Source organism: Schistocerca americana, chromosome X (assembly GCF_021461395.2).
Source record: "Schistocerca americana isolate TAMUIC-IGC-003095 chromosome X, iqSchAmer2.1, whole genome shotgun sequence".
Lineage (NCBI taxonomy): Eukaryota > Metazoa > Arthropoda > Insecta > Orthoptera > Acrididae > Schistocerca > Schistocerca americana.
The window spans coordinates 149,408,367-149,425,879 of record NC_060130.1 but is presented as its reverse complement, the minus strand read 5'-3'; the positions used below and the strand labels follow the sequence as shown (position 1 = coordinate 149,425,879).

The window sequence follows — 17,513 nt, the reverse complement described above, 5'->3', positions numbered from 1 at the left end:
GCCCTGTTTTGATTCATAATCAGATGATCCAACATCTGAATGTTGCTAAAAGGCTCCATTTACTCATTGTCTTCAACCATGTTTGGCCAGAAGCTGTTTGCTCTTTGCAATGGCAAAACAGTATCAGCATTCCAAACCTTACACCAGGCAAAGACCAAATGTCCATCAATAACTAAGGAATACTTAACCTGACCAACATGCTCTGAAAACTGCAATGAAGTATTCGTATTTAGAAAAAGCTTGCCGGATTTCTGACTTCAGCCTAAACAGATGGTAGGTTGTGGATTGTCCCTCTCAGAGACCACACTGATAGGGGTACAAAAAGCCCCATGACTCAAGAATCCATCACAACTGTAAGGCAATCATCCTTTCAAGCAGTCTTTTTTGACCTACATAAGGCATACAATGCTGCTTGATGCCATCACTGTTTATCTATAATGCATGACTGTTAATTGACAATTTTCATTCCACCAGTTGTTTCAGGTTAAAGTCTCTCAAAAGCCCCAATCAGTAGAGTTTGTTCTCTTGAACCTGTGAGGAGCTGAGCGATGTACTATGTCCCACAGGGCTCTGTGCGGATCATTATAGTCTTCCTCATCATCATCATGTATGGGTTAGTGCCTTCTGCTGGACCAGTGGTCACCAATGCACTAATGTCAATGCCTTTTGCATTTGGTATAGCTGCTAATCTAAAAGCCTTGACTCAATGTCAGCTCCAGGGCACGGCATGAAAGACTTTCACTTGGACCCTTTCCCATGGCTTCCAATTCCCAATCACAAAAATGTGACTTGTGCTTTTTTGTCATTATACCACAGTCCATCCTGACCAAGAACTCTACTTGGGTACTAGTCACTTTGGCATTATTATAGACTCCTGACTTTTGAAACTCCTATTTGATAAAAGCTGACATGGCTGCAACATATTTGTCAACTAAAAACTAGCTCCATGTGAAAGCTTAATTCTCTCTGCTTCCTTGCCCATACACCTTGGGGTGTGGATCATGCTACTCTTCTCCATATTTATTGGGTCCGTCTTATTCTGAGCAAACTATGGTTGTCACATTTATGGCTCACTGACACCTATAGCTCTGAAATAGTTGGATCCAGTCCATCATCATGGAGTAAGACTAGTGTGCTAACTACTGTGCCACCTCAAGTACAGGACTAGTCCAATGGGTGTCAGTGACCAGACTCCCATTTGGGAGGAGGACAGTTCAAACCCATGTCCGGCCATCCTGATTTAGGTTTTCCATGATCCCCCTAAACTGCTTGAGGCAAATGTCAGGATGAATTCTTTAAAAGGACATGGCCAACTTCCTTCCCCATTCTTCACTAACCCAATGCACTAATGACCTCACTTTTTGGTCCCCTCCCTCAGACCAACCAACCAACCAACCAACAAACCAACCAGTCTTCTTTCTGAAATGAGTATCTTTCCTCTTCAGTTCCAACAGTACAAATACTTGCTCACTTATGCAATCACCATTTGGCAATTTCATGATAATTCAACACACCAAAATCTTTTTGTATTGACCTCCTGATGCCCACCCTCATGTGGGATTATCAATTGTAGTCACCCATGACCTTTTGGCATCTGTTCTCAGTTATTCATTAGTATCATGGTGCTACTGTCATTCACATTGATGGCTCTTTAAGAATAGAGCATGATATGCTTTTAAGTCTCTCACCCATAAGGAAAACTTGTTGCCAGGAATTTGAAATGTTTTTATGATGGAGCTGATAGCTTTAACAGTGCGTTACATTTTGTTCAACAAACCTCAACCGACCATGTTTTAATGTTTAATGATGCAATGCGCAGTCTCCAGGGTAGTGATCAATGTTACTCTTGTCACCCTATGATATCTACTACTTGTGACCTTAGTCATACCATCTTCTCACTTAGGAAATGTGGGAGGACCAGCACAGTTTTCTGTCAAACATAAGACCCAAGAATTTAGCGACGTCAGAAAATGGAAGGTTGACAGGTCCTAGATGTAAGGAGGGTGGAAGAAACTCCTTACGACACCAAAAATTAACACAAACGGTCTTACTGGGAGAAAAGCAGAAGCCAGTTTAGATGCTCCAAGAGTGGAGGCGATTGAGACATCCTTGAAGACGTTGTTCAAGAAGGCTGGTCCGTTGAGAGCTGTAGTAGATCGCAAAATCGTCCACAAAGAGGGAGCCCGAGACATCAGGAAGGAGACAATCCATAATTGGATTTATGGCAATGGCAAACACTACAACACTCAGCAGGGAGCCCTGGGGTAACCCGTTTTCTTGGGAGAAAGTACAGGAGAGAGTAGTGTTCACCCGCACTCTAAATGTGCGCTCTGCCATAAATTCGTGAAGAAAAAGGGGCAGCCGACCTTGAAAGCCCCAAGAGAACAGTGTGCGGAGGATGCCTGTCCTCCAACAGGTATTGTATGCTCTCTCCAGATCAAAAAATATTGCTACTATTTGGCGTTCCTGGAGAAAATTGTTCATGATATAAGTTGAGAGAGCAACAAGATGGTCAACTGCAGAACGATGCTTTCGGAAACCGCATTGGGCAGGTGTTAAAAGGTCTGCGGGACTCCAGCCACCAAGCTAAACGGCAATTCACCATACGCTCCAAAACCTTACATACACTACTTGTGCGAGAAATGGGACGACAGCTAGAGGGGAGACGTTGTCCTTTCCAGGTTTCGGAACAGGAATGGTGATAGCCTCCCGCCATCGTCTGGGAAAGGTACTGTCGGTCCAAATTCGATTATAAAGGTGAAGGAGGTAACGCAGACTATGGTTTGATAAATGCAGCAAAATTTGGATGTGGATACCATCCGGTCCTGGGGCGGAGGAGCGAGAAGAATAGAGTGCATGTTGGAGTTCCTGCATGGAGAAAACAGTATTATAGCTTTCGCGATTTTGAGAGGAGAAAGCAAGAGGTCGCACTTCCGCTGCACGTTTCTTTGGGAGAAATGCTGGCAGGTAATTTGAAGAGCTCAAAATCTCAGCAAAGTTTTGACCCAATGAGTTAGAAACTGCGACGGGGTCCACTAATGTATCATGCGCGACAGTGAGCCCAGAGACCAGGGAGAATCTAGGCGTGCCAGATAACCGTCGAAACCAATACCAAACTTCCGAGGAGGGAGTGAAGGTGTTAAATGAGCTAGTAAAGAAGGTCCAGCTTGCCTTCTTGCTATCGTGAATGACGTGACAGCATCGCGCGCGGAACTGCTTATAGTGGATACAGTTGGCCAAAGTAGGATGGTGGCGGAAAACGTGAAGAGCACGTCGCCGCTCACATATTGCGTCACGGCATGCCTCATTCCACCAAGGAACTGGGGGGCGCTGGGGCAATTTGGAGGTGCATGCTATTGAACGTTCCACAGCTGTAAGAATAACGTCTTTAATATGTGTGACCTCATCGTCGACACTAGGAAAGTGACGGTCATCGAATGTCGCTAGAGAGGAAAAAAGTGTCCAATCGGCTTGGGCAAACTTCCAGCGTCACGGGCGCATATATGGCAGTTGAGGCTGCAGTGACCACTTTCCACGTGTCCTTAGACTGCAGCCTCATGGAAAGTGGTCACTCGAGTGTGTATCATCAAGGGCGAAACATTCGAAGCGCCGAGCTAGCAGAACAGTACCAACCAAAAGGTCCAAATGAGAAAAATTTGTAGTGGAGGGAGACAAATATGTAGGGTCCGCAGTTTTGAGGCAAACAAGACCCGCTCGGTGGAAGACGTCTAGCAATAGTGAGCCACGCGGACAAGGATGTCGAGATCCCCAAAGCGGGTGGTGGGCATTGAAGTCCCCAACCAGCAATTGGGGGGTGGAAGCTGACCAAGAAGATGAAGGAGATCAGCTCGTGCCATTGGTGTGGACGATGAAATGTATAAAGTACAAAGAGAGAAGGTGTATCCAGAAAGAGAAAGACAAACACTTCCTTCCAAGCAGTTGATGTCCAAGGGGATTGGGTGATAATGGAGAGTATCATGGAGAAGAACCACGAATCCTCCATGTGCTGGAGTGCCTTCAACAGAGGGGAAATCAAATCAGATGGACTGAAAATGGGGGAGAACAAAGCGGTCGTGGGGACGCAGCTTTGTTTCCTGAAAACAGAAGATGACCGGCGAGTAGGATCGTAAGAGGATCGACAATTCATCCCGATTGGCTCGAATGCCATGGATATTCCAGTGGATAATGGACATAGCGTGAACAGAAAATGGAGGGATGGGACCAAGGTTGCCATCAACTCAACGACTGCTCAGAGCTTGCGACCAACAGCATGGAATGGCATTCAGCCGAAGCCAGAAGATCCTGATCCATAGGTTGTTCATGAGCAGCTCCTGCCACCAGCGATCGGCCAGTTGGTCGGCCGCCAGCAGTGCGCCTCGGCGACACAGAAGACAGACGAGGCTGGTTACTGCCAGGTGGTGCTGTAAATGAGACACGCCTTGGCGGAGAAGGAGAGGAACTGTGAGCAGACATAGTAGAAGATGAGGAAACCATTGCGAAAGTATCCCCACGATTACCGGTGTCTCCGATGGTACGCTCCTTCCTTGTGGGGGGCCCTCTCTGAGGGCACTCCCACCTTAGGTGATTGTTCACACCTCTGGTCACACCTCCTGAGAAATGGACGGAGGGACCAATCGGCACTTTCGGAAGGTATCAGCTTGGGTAATCACCCCTCCCTGGGCCTGGCCATTACCAGGGGGTACGTACGTGTCCTACCTGTCTACCCGGGGCGGGGAATTATGCGTTCAAATGGCTCTGAGCACTATGGGATTTAACTTCTAAGGTCATCAGTCCCCAAAACTTAGAACTACTTAAACCTAACTAATCTAAGGACATCACACACATCCATGTCCGAGGCGGGATTCGAACCTGAGACCGTAGTGGTCACGCGGTTCCAGACTGTAGCGCCTTTAACCGCTTGGCCACCACGGCCGGCGAATTATGCGTTACCCCATCACCAGCTAAGCAGGAAAATGCATGGGTTGGTCTTCAGAGATGCACAGGGAGGAAAAAAGAGAAAGGGAAAAACAAAAAAAGAATGAAGACATGCAAGCAGAGAAAGCGAAGAATGTGTGGCATTTTCGAGCGTCTGTCTCCGGACGTAGGCACAAAACATACTCCCAGAGGGGGAGAAAGCAAAGGAAAGAGGGGGAGAAAGTGAAGGAAAGAGGCGGTGGTGGGGGGGGGGGGGGGGGGCGAAGATGGGGGATAGGGAAGGATGCGGAAAAGGAAGGTATGCAGCCCGGAAAGGAAGGAGAGCCACATTAGCTCGGGGTACCATGCTGGCTACGCACGTATCCACAAAAGAGTTGTGGACTCCCTGGGGGGCACTACCAAGGTGACTACTGTCACATGGTGCTCCTCCTTCCATTCCTCCAGAAAGAAAGCTACTATCCTATGTCACCTTCACACTGGCTATATTAGATTAGCCTGTACTTTTCTTTTATGTCATGAGCTACTCCAATATTGTGGTTGCAGGGCATTTAGACACAGTAGTTCTCACTCTGTTTAGATACCCCCCATTCTCGCCTTTCATGCTAAGCACGGCCTTCCAGATTCTGTTCCTCTAACATTGGCATATGACTCAGACAGTTGAACTGGTGCCACATTTTCTCTGTGAAAGTGGTTTTTATTCTCAGATATAACATTTGGAACTCTTTTTGGGGTGGGGGCAGGACAGTTTGGGTTGAGGTGTCTCCCACTGCATGCTGGGTCTGGGGGACCATTGGCCCTGCTTTTTATGTCTGGTGCATTAGTCATCCCTCTCTTACATTGTTTTAATAGTTTTTACATGTGGGCAGCATCTTCTTCTATTGCACCCTATTTTTCATTTGAGAGATAACACTCTGAAGAACAGTGGGTACTGATCCCCTTTTAACTCTTTGACTATATCAGGTTGTGGTGGGGCAGCTGTGGGAGGGATGGCCTTTGTTGCATGCAGAGCCCATAGGGACAGTTGTTCGGCCAGTCACCTGCCAGAGTTCCGTAGGCCAACATCTGGTGGATCTTGAACATGTATATTCCCTCACTAACTTGTACAATACTTCACCAACCTTCTTGTTAGCATTGTAATGCATCACGATTTCTGGATGAAGTCACTTGCTTCATTATCACATGAATCCTCATGATGTTGGGAAGAGAGAAGTATTAACACTCTCTTCTTTGCTGGCACATCAGATGCCAATGTTAGTTCACTGGGAAAACCAGAGATTCCAGGATTATTTGTGAAAAATAAACAAATGGTGGTACACTCTTCTATCTTTGACTTGTTATGTTGCATTGTGCCTACCAATGTCATATTAATTGTTTGAAGGGACTCTGCTCGCTAACAGCTAGTAAAAATTTGTCAGTAGCGATACCCCTTGCCTGTCCCATCCTAATTAGTGCCTAGATCCTTGACTATATGGAGACCATGCTGCTATTTCCCTATTATTGTCTCCGGTGTACACTTGCATATTGTGTGCATAGAACTTGTGGGTGTCTGGAATGAAAATTTGGGTTGCAGCATATTTTCCTATTTCTGTTTCCATGAACACAAGAAATCAGCATCTTCCCCTATATGGAACCCACTATTCATCTACAGTAAAATAATGAATTAATGTATAAGGCATTTGAAATCTAATGATCGTATTATGAAAAATTAATTGGAGCCAATATGTATGACATTCTACATTCAAGTCTTTTGGTTTTATCACCAAAACAAAGGCCATGAAATTGAACAGCTCTGTCTCTTCCTTTTGTTGCAATAAATACTGGCCTTGAAAATGTAGGATTTTTGGACCATGAATTATGTACTGGCCCTTTCTGTAATCTCAGAACACCCACAAGACTGTGCAAACCAATAAATGCTAACAATTCTTCTGCAGTAATAGTGTTCCATTAATTCAGGATTTTAGAAGTACCCTCAGAATTAGTTTGCAGGCAAATTTCATTCAGTATCTCATCAGAAAAAAAAGTATCATGGTTTCACATAATTTTGAAATTCTTTCACCATAAGCTTTAAATTTCAGCTTCACTATAACAATGTTAGGCTGTCTGCGGCGACTTTGGTGACAACAAAATTGGTGAATATCTGAAAGGAAAAAATGAGGAGGAGTTAATTTTTTTCCACAATTTACCAGATTCTGCATTTTCATCATTTATGTCAGAATTGTCTTCAAGATACTGAAGAAGCGAATCATCTGTCTGAAAATGTTCAGTACATCATCATCATCACCACCAATGTTCAAAGATATCTGTATCATCACCATCACCTGAATTTGCATCTAGTACTCTTGTAACATTTTTCTCTGTTGCTTTTGTACTTTCTTCATAGGAAGTCTTTTTTGTTAAGTAAATGTGTTAAGCTCTTTGCACTCATCTGATTGTTGACGAACAGCATACAGTGTTTACTTTTAAAGGATCAGGTGTGCAAAGTGTAATTAGAACAATCAAAACTTAAAAATAAACTTAGTGAATACAAACTGGTCCACAGTTATTTTTATTTTATCATTGCATGTAAATATAAGTTTGATCATATGTATGCCTATGTAACAATAACTCTTTAAATTATGAATACACAAACTGCTTAAAAATTTCTTCCAGAGAATCAACTAATAATTAAGAAAATATATGGCCTGAGTATAATACAACCCTACTTCTTAAATCAAAGATTAACCTTGATGTATGAATATTGTTTGCTATTTTTATTCCTAATGTTATGTATATGTATACTACCACAGTTTTCAAACTGAACTGGTTTTCCACAACAGACTGCATAAGTGAGCAAATGTAATGTGATGCTGTTGTTGGTATACCTAGTTTTTTCAACAGTTACCTACAATGTTAAAGGACAGTGACCAGATATCCGTACAGCACATTTCTGTACAGTGAATACCTGTTGTCTGTGTGTTGCATTGGTTTAGAAAGTTATTCAATATGGCATTGATAAGTGCAAGTATGAAAAGTTAGCTGGCCTCCTGTTCCTTTTATTGCCAAAATCAGCAACTACAGTACTAAAAGGTGCTGAATTGAGCATTAGAAAAGATCTGTAATTGGTAATTTCTCATTGAACTGATAGTTTTTGTGGAGGATAGTCTGTATCATGTCAATGCGAATGAGATATGTTCCTGACTTTCAATAATGTTAGTAACAGTGGGCATCATTTGTAAAAAGGAAACTAGAAGTGAAAATCTTAGAGCAGGTAGAGCTAATGTATGTAAAAAAGACCAATATGAAAAGAGAGAGATAAGGTCATGCAATTTGGTGTTGTAGCCCAAAGTGTCTTATGGTTCACAAGGGCCACCTTTTATTATATGAAAATTTTGGTTATGATGAAGAAAGTGCCATCCATCTGCAGCAATTTATTAGATGTATACTAGGAGTTTGCAATTAATCTTAGATTGACAAAAGAATAGAAAATTAAACAGAATTCCATCATATACTACCCACCTTTCAAATAGTTCAGCATCTATTTCAGCAAGAGAACTCCAAACCAGATGTGATGAAAAATGCATGAGGTGTGTTCTCAGAATAATGAGTCTGAATAAAAGTCCACAGCAGCAGTTGCAGAAGGGTTGTATTCAATGAGTTGTCAACAAATCATTCACTACACATATCTAATAGACAACACGTCAAAAAATTTGCAAAGAAACAAACTTTGTAATGGAAATTACCCAACAGCTCTCTCTGTTCAGTGCCATGACATGGCACCAAAGTAGCACACTGATAAGACACTGCACTCACATTCAGAATGGCATCAATTCCAGTTCCCTACCAACCATGCACTTTTTAAGGCTAATGCTAAGATGTTTCCTTGGAAAAGGACATAGATCAGGAAAGAAAGGAGAATGAAATTGGCTGACTTTGTCCCTAACAATGTTCATAGGTTGCCAGAGCAGAAATGCTCATCTTGCCTCCTTCCTTTCTATGCCATGGCATTTACAGATTGATTGCAGCAGTGGGGGCTTTATACCATAGCAAATCCATAGAGATTATATACAGGCCGGTAAAGTACTGTATCATGAAATGTAGTCTCAGTTTTTAAAGTTAATTGTGGTCTCTGAAGAAATTCAAGTGAATTGTGTTTTGTAGAATTAATTTTTAGGTTTATGCAATTCTATCTCAGTTATATGAAACATGAATTTCCTTAGGTACTTTGTTCTTGCTCGAACTGATCCTGACCCAAAAGCACCTGCTAGCAAGGCATTCACAGGTTTCATTGTGGACAGAGACACACCCGGTGTGACCCCTGGGAGAAAGGTAAAAAGAAAGTTTTACAAATTATCCCTGTTTCATATTGTTATCAAGTTTTAGTGGTATCGGTGAATGCACAGGTTAGCTACTGTACTTTTTGAATTCTTGTATTTCTGTTTGATAGTCTCTCATATAGCTATCTTGTTAATATAGTAATTCACATTTAATTCAAAACATGTAACATTTACTGTTTTCCAGTTTTTAAATGTGATTTCTAAGTACACTTCATGTGTAAGACATAATGCCTTCAAGTCTATCATGTAACACACAGTAATGTCAACAAATACAACAATTTTTGAAAATGAAGTGAAATTGCAGCCTATAATTTTAAGTTATTTTGTATCAATTACAGAACTGGATACTGTAAATAAAATTTCAATCATAAAATGAGAAACAAGAAAATAAGTACTAATGTTACAAAAATGTTGAGGTTTGTGAAAAATTAAAAACCGTATTTGCCTTCTGTCTGGTGGAACCACATCATTGAAAGGTAACATTAGTATTTGATTCCATTGAATTTTATTTGCAGTGTCTGGTGATGGCTGTATTTCAATACATGTTGTGTGATAGAAATGAAGTTCGTTGTGGGTGCAATCCAGATGGAAATTGGGGTAAAAAGTACCAGCATTATTCATATTCATTCATTCATTCATTCATTAACATATTATTTCAGTAGCAACAGTTGTTTCTGTCAAGGAGTGCTAAAATAATTGTTTCTTTCTTTTCTGGTTTTGAAATTTCTTTAAAAATCATTTCAGGTAAAACTCAAATCAGCATTAATAAATAAGAAATTAAACTGTGCAAGATTCTGCTAAATTTAAAGAAGACCAAATTTAACTTTTTTTATGTCATACCATTAGTAAACAAGGAGGATATGAGAAAAATGAACTGTTGTGACTTCCAGCCAACTTTCATTTTTCTCAGTTGAATCATTATAAAACTTAGCCCAAGTTGGCCTCTTTTCTCTCAACTGAGTCATTATGAAACTGAGTGTAAAATAAAAAATCTATTCTGTATTCCTGTCATTTAATTATACTCTTCGGAAATGTTTTGAACATTTCCATTAGAAAAACAGTGATCTGATCTAGACTGTTTTAATGAAATAACTTTAATATACTCTTTGGGACTGTAATACTTTAAACATATAGACCCTACAGAGATTGTATTTAGTTTTGATTGTTCTTAACCAAAATTTCTACATTTTTGCCATTGTATTCCAAAAACATTAAAAACCTGTCAATAATAATTGCTCTACCACAACAGTACATTTAGCAAAAATATTAATTTTTCAAAAAGTTTAATAATATTTCTGAAGTTTTTTGCTATAACCTTGTTACCAACATAAGTATTTGCTTACCAAATATTTGATAAAGGGTGTCCTTTAACATTCACACAGTTAGCATCTGCCCCAATGGCTGAGTGGTCAGCGTGATGGATTGCTGTCCTACAAGCCCGGATCCGATTCCCCACTGGGTTGGGGATTTTCTCTGCTCAGGGACTGGGTGTTGTGTTGTCTTCATCATCATTTCATCCCCATCTGGCATGCAGGTCACCTAATGTGGCGTCAAATGTAATAAGACCTGCACCAAGGCGGCCATATCTGCCCCCCTATGGGGCCTCCCGGGCAATGACGCCAAACGCTCATATCACTTCTAACACAGTTAGCTATATAAATTGATAAAAACTCAGATCTGTGCATAAATTCAAGTCAGTGAAACTTAAGTGTACTGTTAAAAATATATAGTACTAACAACCCACCCTGTATTCAAAAAGGATAGCAGTGTCTATGACCCAATGAGCATAGTGGTAATTTTGCTTATGGGCCACTGGTGTGAGGTATAGCTACTTACTGGCCACTCGACTCCAGCACCGGACCAGCACAAGCTACATTTTCTGTCAGACCTTTTCCCACATTTCCCAATGCAACATCACTATGAAGCACTCTCTGCTACACACCACTGGTACAGAGCATCATCTGCCAGGAGACGTTGGTATGGAACACATTCTGCCACATGACACTGGAATGGAGTGCCCTCTGCCATGTGCAGCACTGGCAGCAAGCACCCTCCACAACACGAGACTGACATGGGACACCCTCCACAATATAACGCTGAAATGGGGCACTCCCCTTCCACCACTTGACACTTAGATGTTGCCCTGTGTCAATGTCAAATGGTGGACAGGGCCCCATACATTATATCAATGGCACAGGGCACCCTCCACCATGTAACACTGGCATGTAGCACTCTGCCACATAACAGTGTCACAGAGCACCCTCTGCCATCCCTGCAACAATAGTATGCAGCATCTTTCTGCACATAACATTGGTACCTCCCTGACAACACCATCTGGCCATGTGAGCTACCGTGATTTAAAGGAGTTCTATAATTCACTGCTAGATGGCGATGGCAATGGCAATGGCATTGTTTTCCCCGTGATGGGAGTCTTATTCATCATTGTTCAGCCAATTTGTATGAAAAAAACTGTAAATAATATTCACAAACTGTCCTCATTAATCAGCTTACATATTGACAAAAACTGTATCTAAATCCCTACAGTAGTTCCTGAGATTAGCCACAACATAAAGGTAGAACTGCAAGGACCTCAGTCAAAGATGGAGTGAGTTGCTAGTGCATATATGAACTGAGTAGAACCAAGTATCTACTGGTATACCAGACAGTCCCCCATTTGTAATTTTGTTTACTAGCCACTTCATACAATTACGGTAAAATTTGGCTAACAATGTTAGGTACCTGAACATCATCACTTTCTTATTACTTAAATAAGTTAAGCAACGCATATCGGGAAAGTTCTCAGCAGGTATGAATGTTATCCATTCTATATGTAACTGGTGTTTGGAGAGACATTGCATGGCAATCATTGGAGCTGTGAGCTGCTACCGCCACATAACAACACAAAAAGAGAAGCACAACACTCATGTTGAAAGAGGGAAAAACAGTCTTAGTTCATCTCTATACCACTAGGGGTGCTGCTATCAAAGGATAAACATTGCGAGTTGCATCCCTCCTAGCTTATGTATGTTGCAGTTTTTTTTTTTTTTTTTTTTTTTTTTTTTTTTTTTTTTTTTTTTTTTTTTGGGGGGGGGGGGTTTGTTTTAATTTTCTTATCTCAGTTATTTATTTTGGCTAGCATCATAATAAAATAATTCAAACACAGCTGCAGCACATTGCAGTGCAGCAGTGACAAACCTGTTATTCAGGAATTAATAAATGAAGCTAAATAAAACTGCAGCAGTTAATTTGACTAAGCTGACAGTAAGTTGAAACAAGCTTGTAGTGTTAAAGTGTTGCATCTAGTTTTTACGAAGCACAAAAAATTATGCAGCTTTTATATCTTGATGTTAACTCACACACTTTTAGTGATTTCTATCAAGATATAAAAAAACTCCTGGACGATTTGTGCATCGTAAGAACTAGACACAACACTTGAAACTGACAGTAAATCAAAACAAGATTGTAGTCTATATAACTGTCACAAGCTAAATAAAACTTGTAGCAGTTAAATTGGACTACAAATATTCTTGAATAATGTCATACTTTATTCTCTTAATAGGCTTTTTTTCCCTCCATTGATCCTGCAGCTTGTAAGATGTCAATCAGCAGTTAAAGAGGTTCAATTATGAAATGTTTATCACTCTGTTAATTAATGAAGAATTCTAAAATTTGTTACAACTATGTTTCAGGACTATAATTTCTGAGTAATTGTCCAGGAAACTTGCGCTTCTGATCACTAATTTCTTACAATAGTTCCTACATTATACGATTGTAAATGCTTGAACACAAAAAAGAAGACATCAATATTAAGTACCAAAAATAGGAAAGGTGGATAAAAACAGTGAAATGAAAACAAAACTTATTATTGTGTGCTTTAGAGATAAAAAAGTAATTTTCTTTTAACTGACATACAGCTTTAAACCTTTTAATAATTTTGTCTTTAACAACATTAAGTCTTATTACTGATGGTGTGTTCCCAGTCTCTCACATAGTTGAGAATCAAAAGAGGTACACAGTTTCTTAAAATATAGTGTTCAGAAAACCTAAAACACCACTATCCTAATTACAAAATGTTTCAGATAAGAATGTGTACTCACCATCTGCAGATTCATTTTGAGGGAAGATAAAAAAATTTAAGAGGTGCACCACACAATAACTCTGTTCAGCACAACTAGTGCTAGGTAATTCTCTAAGACCAGTTTCACTTCTGATATTGGCACCTGTATAATAAAGATTTCCCATGGCACAGCTAGTGCTTGGTAGGACCAGTTCACTATTAGCACCAGAAGTGGATCAGGTGAAACTGGCGTTAACAGCTGCATGAAAACTACTTGCCAAAGCACAAATAAGATTTATATTCATTAACATCAGTTTAAGTTCTGGTATTAGCAGCTTTATTATAAACACTTGCCATAGCACTACTAGTGCCTGGTAGGTGTAATTCACTATTAACAACTGCCTCACCTAATTCACTACTGATATTGGCAATTTCACAAGGAAGACCTGCCACATGTTTTGGAAACACACCCCTGTTCAGCCTATGCCTAGTTTTATTCATAAAGTTTTCTTTGAAAAAAATGATCTTCACAAACAAAAGAAGTAGCACAGTTTACGTCAGATGAATGTTTAGAAACACTTTTCCACTTCAGAAGCAACTCGAGGTTGTTTTGGAAACCTGTAGAAATGCTTGCTGCTAACTTTCTCTGTTGAACCTACATAATATCCAGATGAACAGCCAGGGCATTTACAGGAGTATTTCAATTCCAATTTGTTGTGATAAATATTTTGAAGAAACATAACATTCATCATTAAATGAAACTGCTACTGACATATCAAAGTTATTTAAATAAACAAACAGAAACCACACAGCTTAATTCATGATAAAAGAGAATACGTTTCATTTATAGGCTACAAGATTATTTACTGAAAATGAAATGTCTTACTTTAGGATTAATTTTGGACATTACTGGACAGCTCTCATTGGTCAGTTCCAGTTTCGTTAGTTCCTTCCAGATCACTAGAGGTGCTAGGAGTCAAAGTGGCTTGTTGCCTCTTCTCCTATATAACTGTCATCCCTGTGGCTACCACTCCATCCAGTCCTTCCAATTGCTCCACTCGTTTGGCACAAGCTATGCCCAATTGCTAGCCCCTCAAATGTTGCACCAGCTTGGTGCAAATTTTCCCACATTTCACTTCATATCCTTTAAACATTAATTCTCTACCAAAACATCTGTTCTTATCACTTTCATATCTGATATTTCCTGTATTGCAGGTCATTTAGGAAGTTGGCTGTAGTTAGTGCCAGCTTCCCAGTAGCAGTAGCTATTTTCTGCCAGTTACTGTAGTCTGACTGCCTTATGCCTGTCTCTTGAGTCTGCATATCTTCCTTGTGGATCAGTTTATCTATTACTGAAAAACCAAATCAAAATACCTACAATAGTTCCTGAGATTAACCCAAACATCTGGACAGAAACCACGTTGAGGGATTTTAGAATAATTCCAGTGATAATACCATTTGTGTTGCAGTTTTATTACTAAGTGTTTCAAACTATCTGGCTGTTTATCTTAATTCTTCTTCTCTATATACACAAAGCAAATAGAAAAATAAGCTTCAGTCACTGCAGTTTGAAAACAATGATATTGGCAACATTTTTGGAATATTGGTCATATATCAACATTCTTTTAATCAAAAAATGCTGATTACTATCACAATATGAATACAATCATTGTGATAGATTTAACTGGAGATGGGTTGCAAGTTTTGTAGTAAATAATCTTTGAGTCTTTTTGATTTCATATATCTAAACTAGGTAATACAGTGACTATGATGGTGGATGTGGATTCAGAAGCAGCAGTTTACAAACCACATCTCCACTCAGTCATCAATATTTAAGTTTTTCTCAGTTTCTCTAAACCAATTAAGGCAAATAATTGAGATAACATGTAAAAAAAAAAGGGACATGGCTGATTTCCTTTTACATCCTTGTCCTATCTAAGCTTTTGATCTTTCTCCATTATCAGTGAGATATCAAACCCTGATCTTCATATTTAAGGAAAGGAAAGTATGAAGTGAATTCTTCATGAAAGATAAACCCAAAGAAAGAACAATATTCATTTGTTTTGGTCCAAGAATCATTTTAGCACATTTTTTACACACATGATGTAGGACAAAGGCAAACATAATTAATTTACAATTACACCAGTCAATGTGACTACATGGTTAACACAATAAAAGTGCATAATATTATAAGCAGACATGCTTAATAACTACTGCGATCATGTACAGAAGTAATGTAGTAACACTACACGCTCAACACAAAGTACATTACAGTATGAAATGATATAACACATAATTAACAATATTTGTTAAGTGAGGTTTAGTTGTTATGATGTTCCAGAAATTCAGTGACAGATCAGAAACAGTGATCAAGAAAGAATTATTTCAACTTTACCTTAAATGTATTTAACGTTGGTATGCATTTTAAGGAAGAAGGCATATGGCTGTGTAATGTAACTCCAATATGGTACATTCCTCATCTGCAAAAGTTTGTACTTACTGCAGTTATGTTTGGGTTGGTTTCACATGCACGTATATCAGTTATGTTTGAAGATGTTTTATTTTTTTTTAAGAGTCCCCTTTTGTAAAAATTAGTATTTCATATACAAGGTGGTCAGAAACAGTCTGAAAAGCTTGTAGGTAAGGATGCTGCCTGGGAGGTCATACTGAGAAGTAATTCTTTAAAAAAAATTTCTCTGACTTAGCTAGCGTTGAATGTGGAGGTAGGTGTAACAAATGTTCACTGGTGTGGAGGTATATGTCACACCAGTTTTGAGTTATAGTGGTATCATGGATTGATATGGTTGCTGAAAATCCTCCAACCAGCTCGAGGGTCATTGGTAATTCATCAGGAGTGAGTAAAGTTAATCCAGTGTCCTTAAATTATGCCTCAAAACTAAACACAGTTAAATGATTACATTTGATTGTTGCTACAGATTTTGCACACTGTAGTACTGGATGTCCTATATGATGGAAACCTGTTTCTGTACCACCTACAGAAAGTGCAAGATTTGGTAGAAGAGGACTAACCTTCTCAGCATCAGTATTCCCTGCAGTACTTAAATGGCTTTTCTCTGGCAAAATATGCCTCATCTGACCAAAACACTCATTTTTAAATGTGGAATCTCAATACATGTATTTTTGTTGTTCCAAATGTTCAAGAGTTAAATCAATGTGGTATATATGTGAAGTCATGTAAGCATAAATTTGGTGTGAACATTTGGGCAGGTCTTGTAGGTGGCTGGTTGTTGGGTCCCATCCTCCTTCCTTCCCATTTAAATGGACTGACATACTTATCATTCCATGTAAACATCCTTTCATTGTACAGTATATACAAACAAGGCTGAGGCAGTGTCTGCAGACTTTAACTAAATCCACGGATTCCTGTAAATGCTTTTTTAAGTCTTCCTAATCAATCTGGTAATCTTTCTCTGTATTTGAAGTTGAACTCCAGCTGCCTAGCAGGGTGGAGATCAGGAACAGATTAAGTGTTGTGTAGAGCTTCTATACATCATTTAGAAGTATCCTGAGACTTCTGAATAGAACTGAAGAGCAGCTGATTACTTAGCTGTTTTTAGTAGTGCTGTTTATTTTTGGAGTAAAAGTTAGCATATTTTTCAATAATTTGTGTTGAGTGAGTTTACTTTTTAATGTAGTTTTCTGCCTCATAGGTCACCATTTACATAATTCTCTAATTGTTGTATACAAACTGGGTGCAACAGATAATCTGCTCCTGATCTCCACTCTGTTAGAAGACTTGAGTACTATTGAATGTTTACATCATTCAACTTGGTGGTATCCAAACTTACTTCTGAGTAGAAGTGAAGAGTAGCTAGTTATTTAGTTGTTTCTAGTAGTGCTATTTTGTTGTTGTAAGAGTTAGCTTATTTTTCAATCATTTGTATTGAGTAAATTTACTTTGTAGTGTAGCACACTGTATGCATCATTTGCCTTGTTTGTATTTTTCGAGGTTTTATACAGTTTTCTTATACAGTATAGTATGGATGGGGACTTTGGCCAATTTTCCTGGTGTCCACTCACAACAAACATAGTCTGTAAACATCTGGAAGCTGCATTGGCCATGGTTGACAGGCTTCTGGCTACTTCTTAAAGCTGCAGTGACAGCAGGATGCCACTGATGAGATCCATGACACCTCTGGTGCTGTTATAATCCTCTGGTGCATCTTCAGATATGTAAAATCTAATCA

The 17,513-nt window shown here is 39.5% G+C and overlaps 1 protein-coding gene across 1 annotated transcript in view; it reads left to right on the top strand.

Annotated features, from left to right (window-relative positions):
• LOC124555323 (probable medium-chain specific acyl-CoA dehydrogenase, mitochondrial) overlaps positions 1-17,513 on the top strand; it is a 194,721-nt gene that overhangs the window by 100,744 nt on the left and 76,464 nt on the right. The window contains exon 7 of the mRNA XM_047129201.1: positions 9,132-9,240. Within this exon, the coding sequence (XP_046985157.1) occupies positions 9,132-9,240 (109 nt within the window). The remainder of the gene's footprint in view (positions 1-9,131; positions 9,241-17,513) is intronic.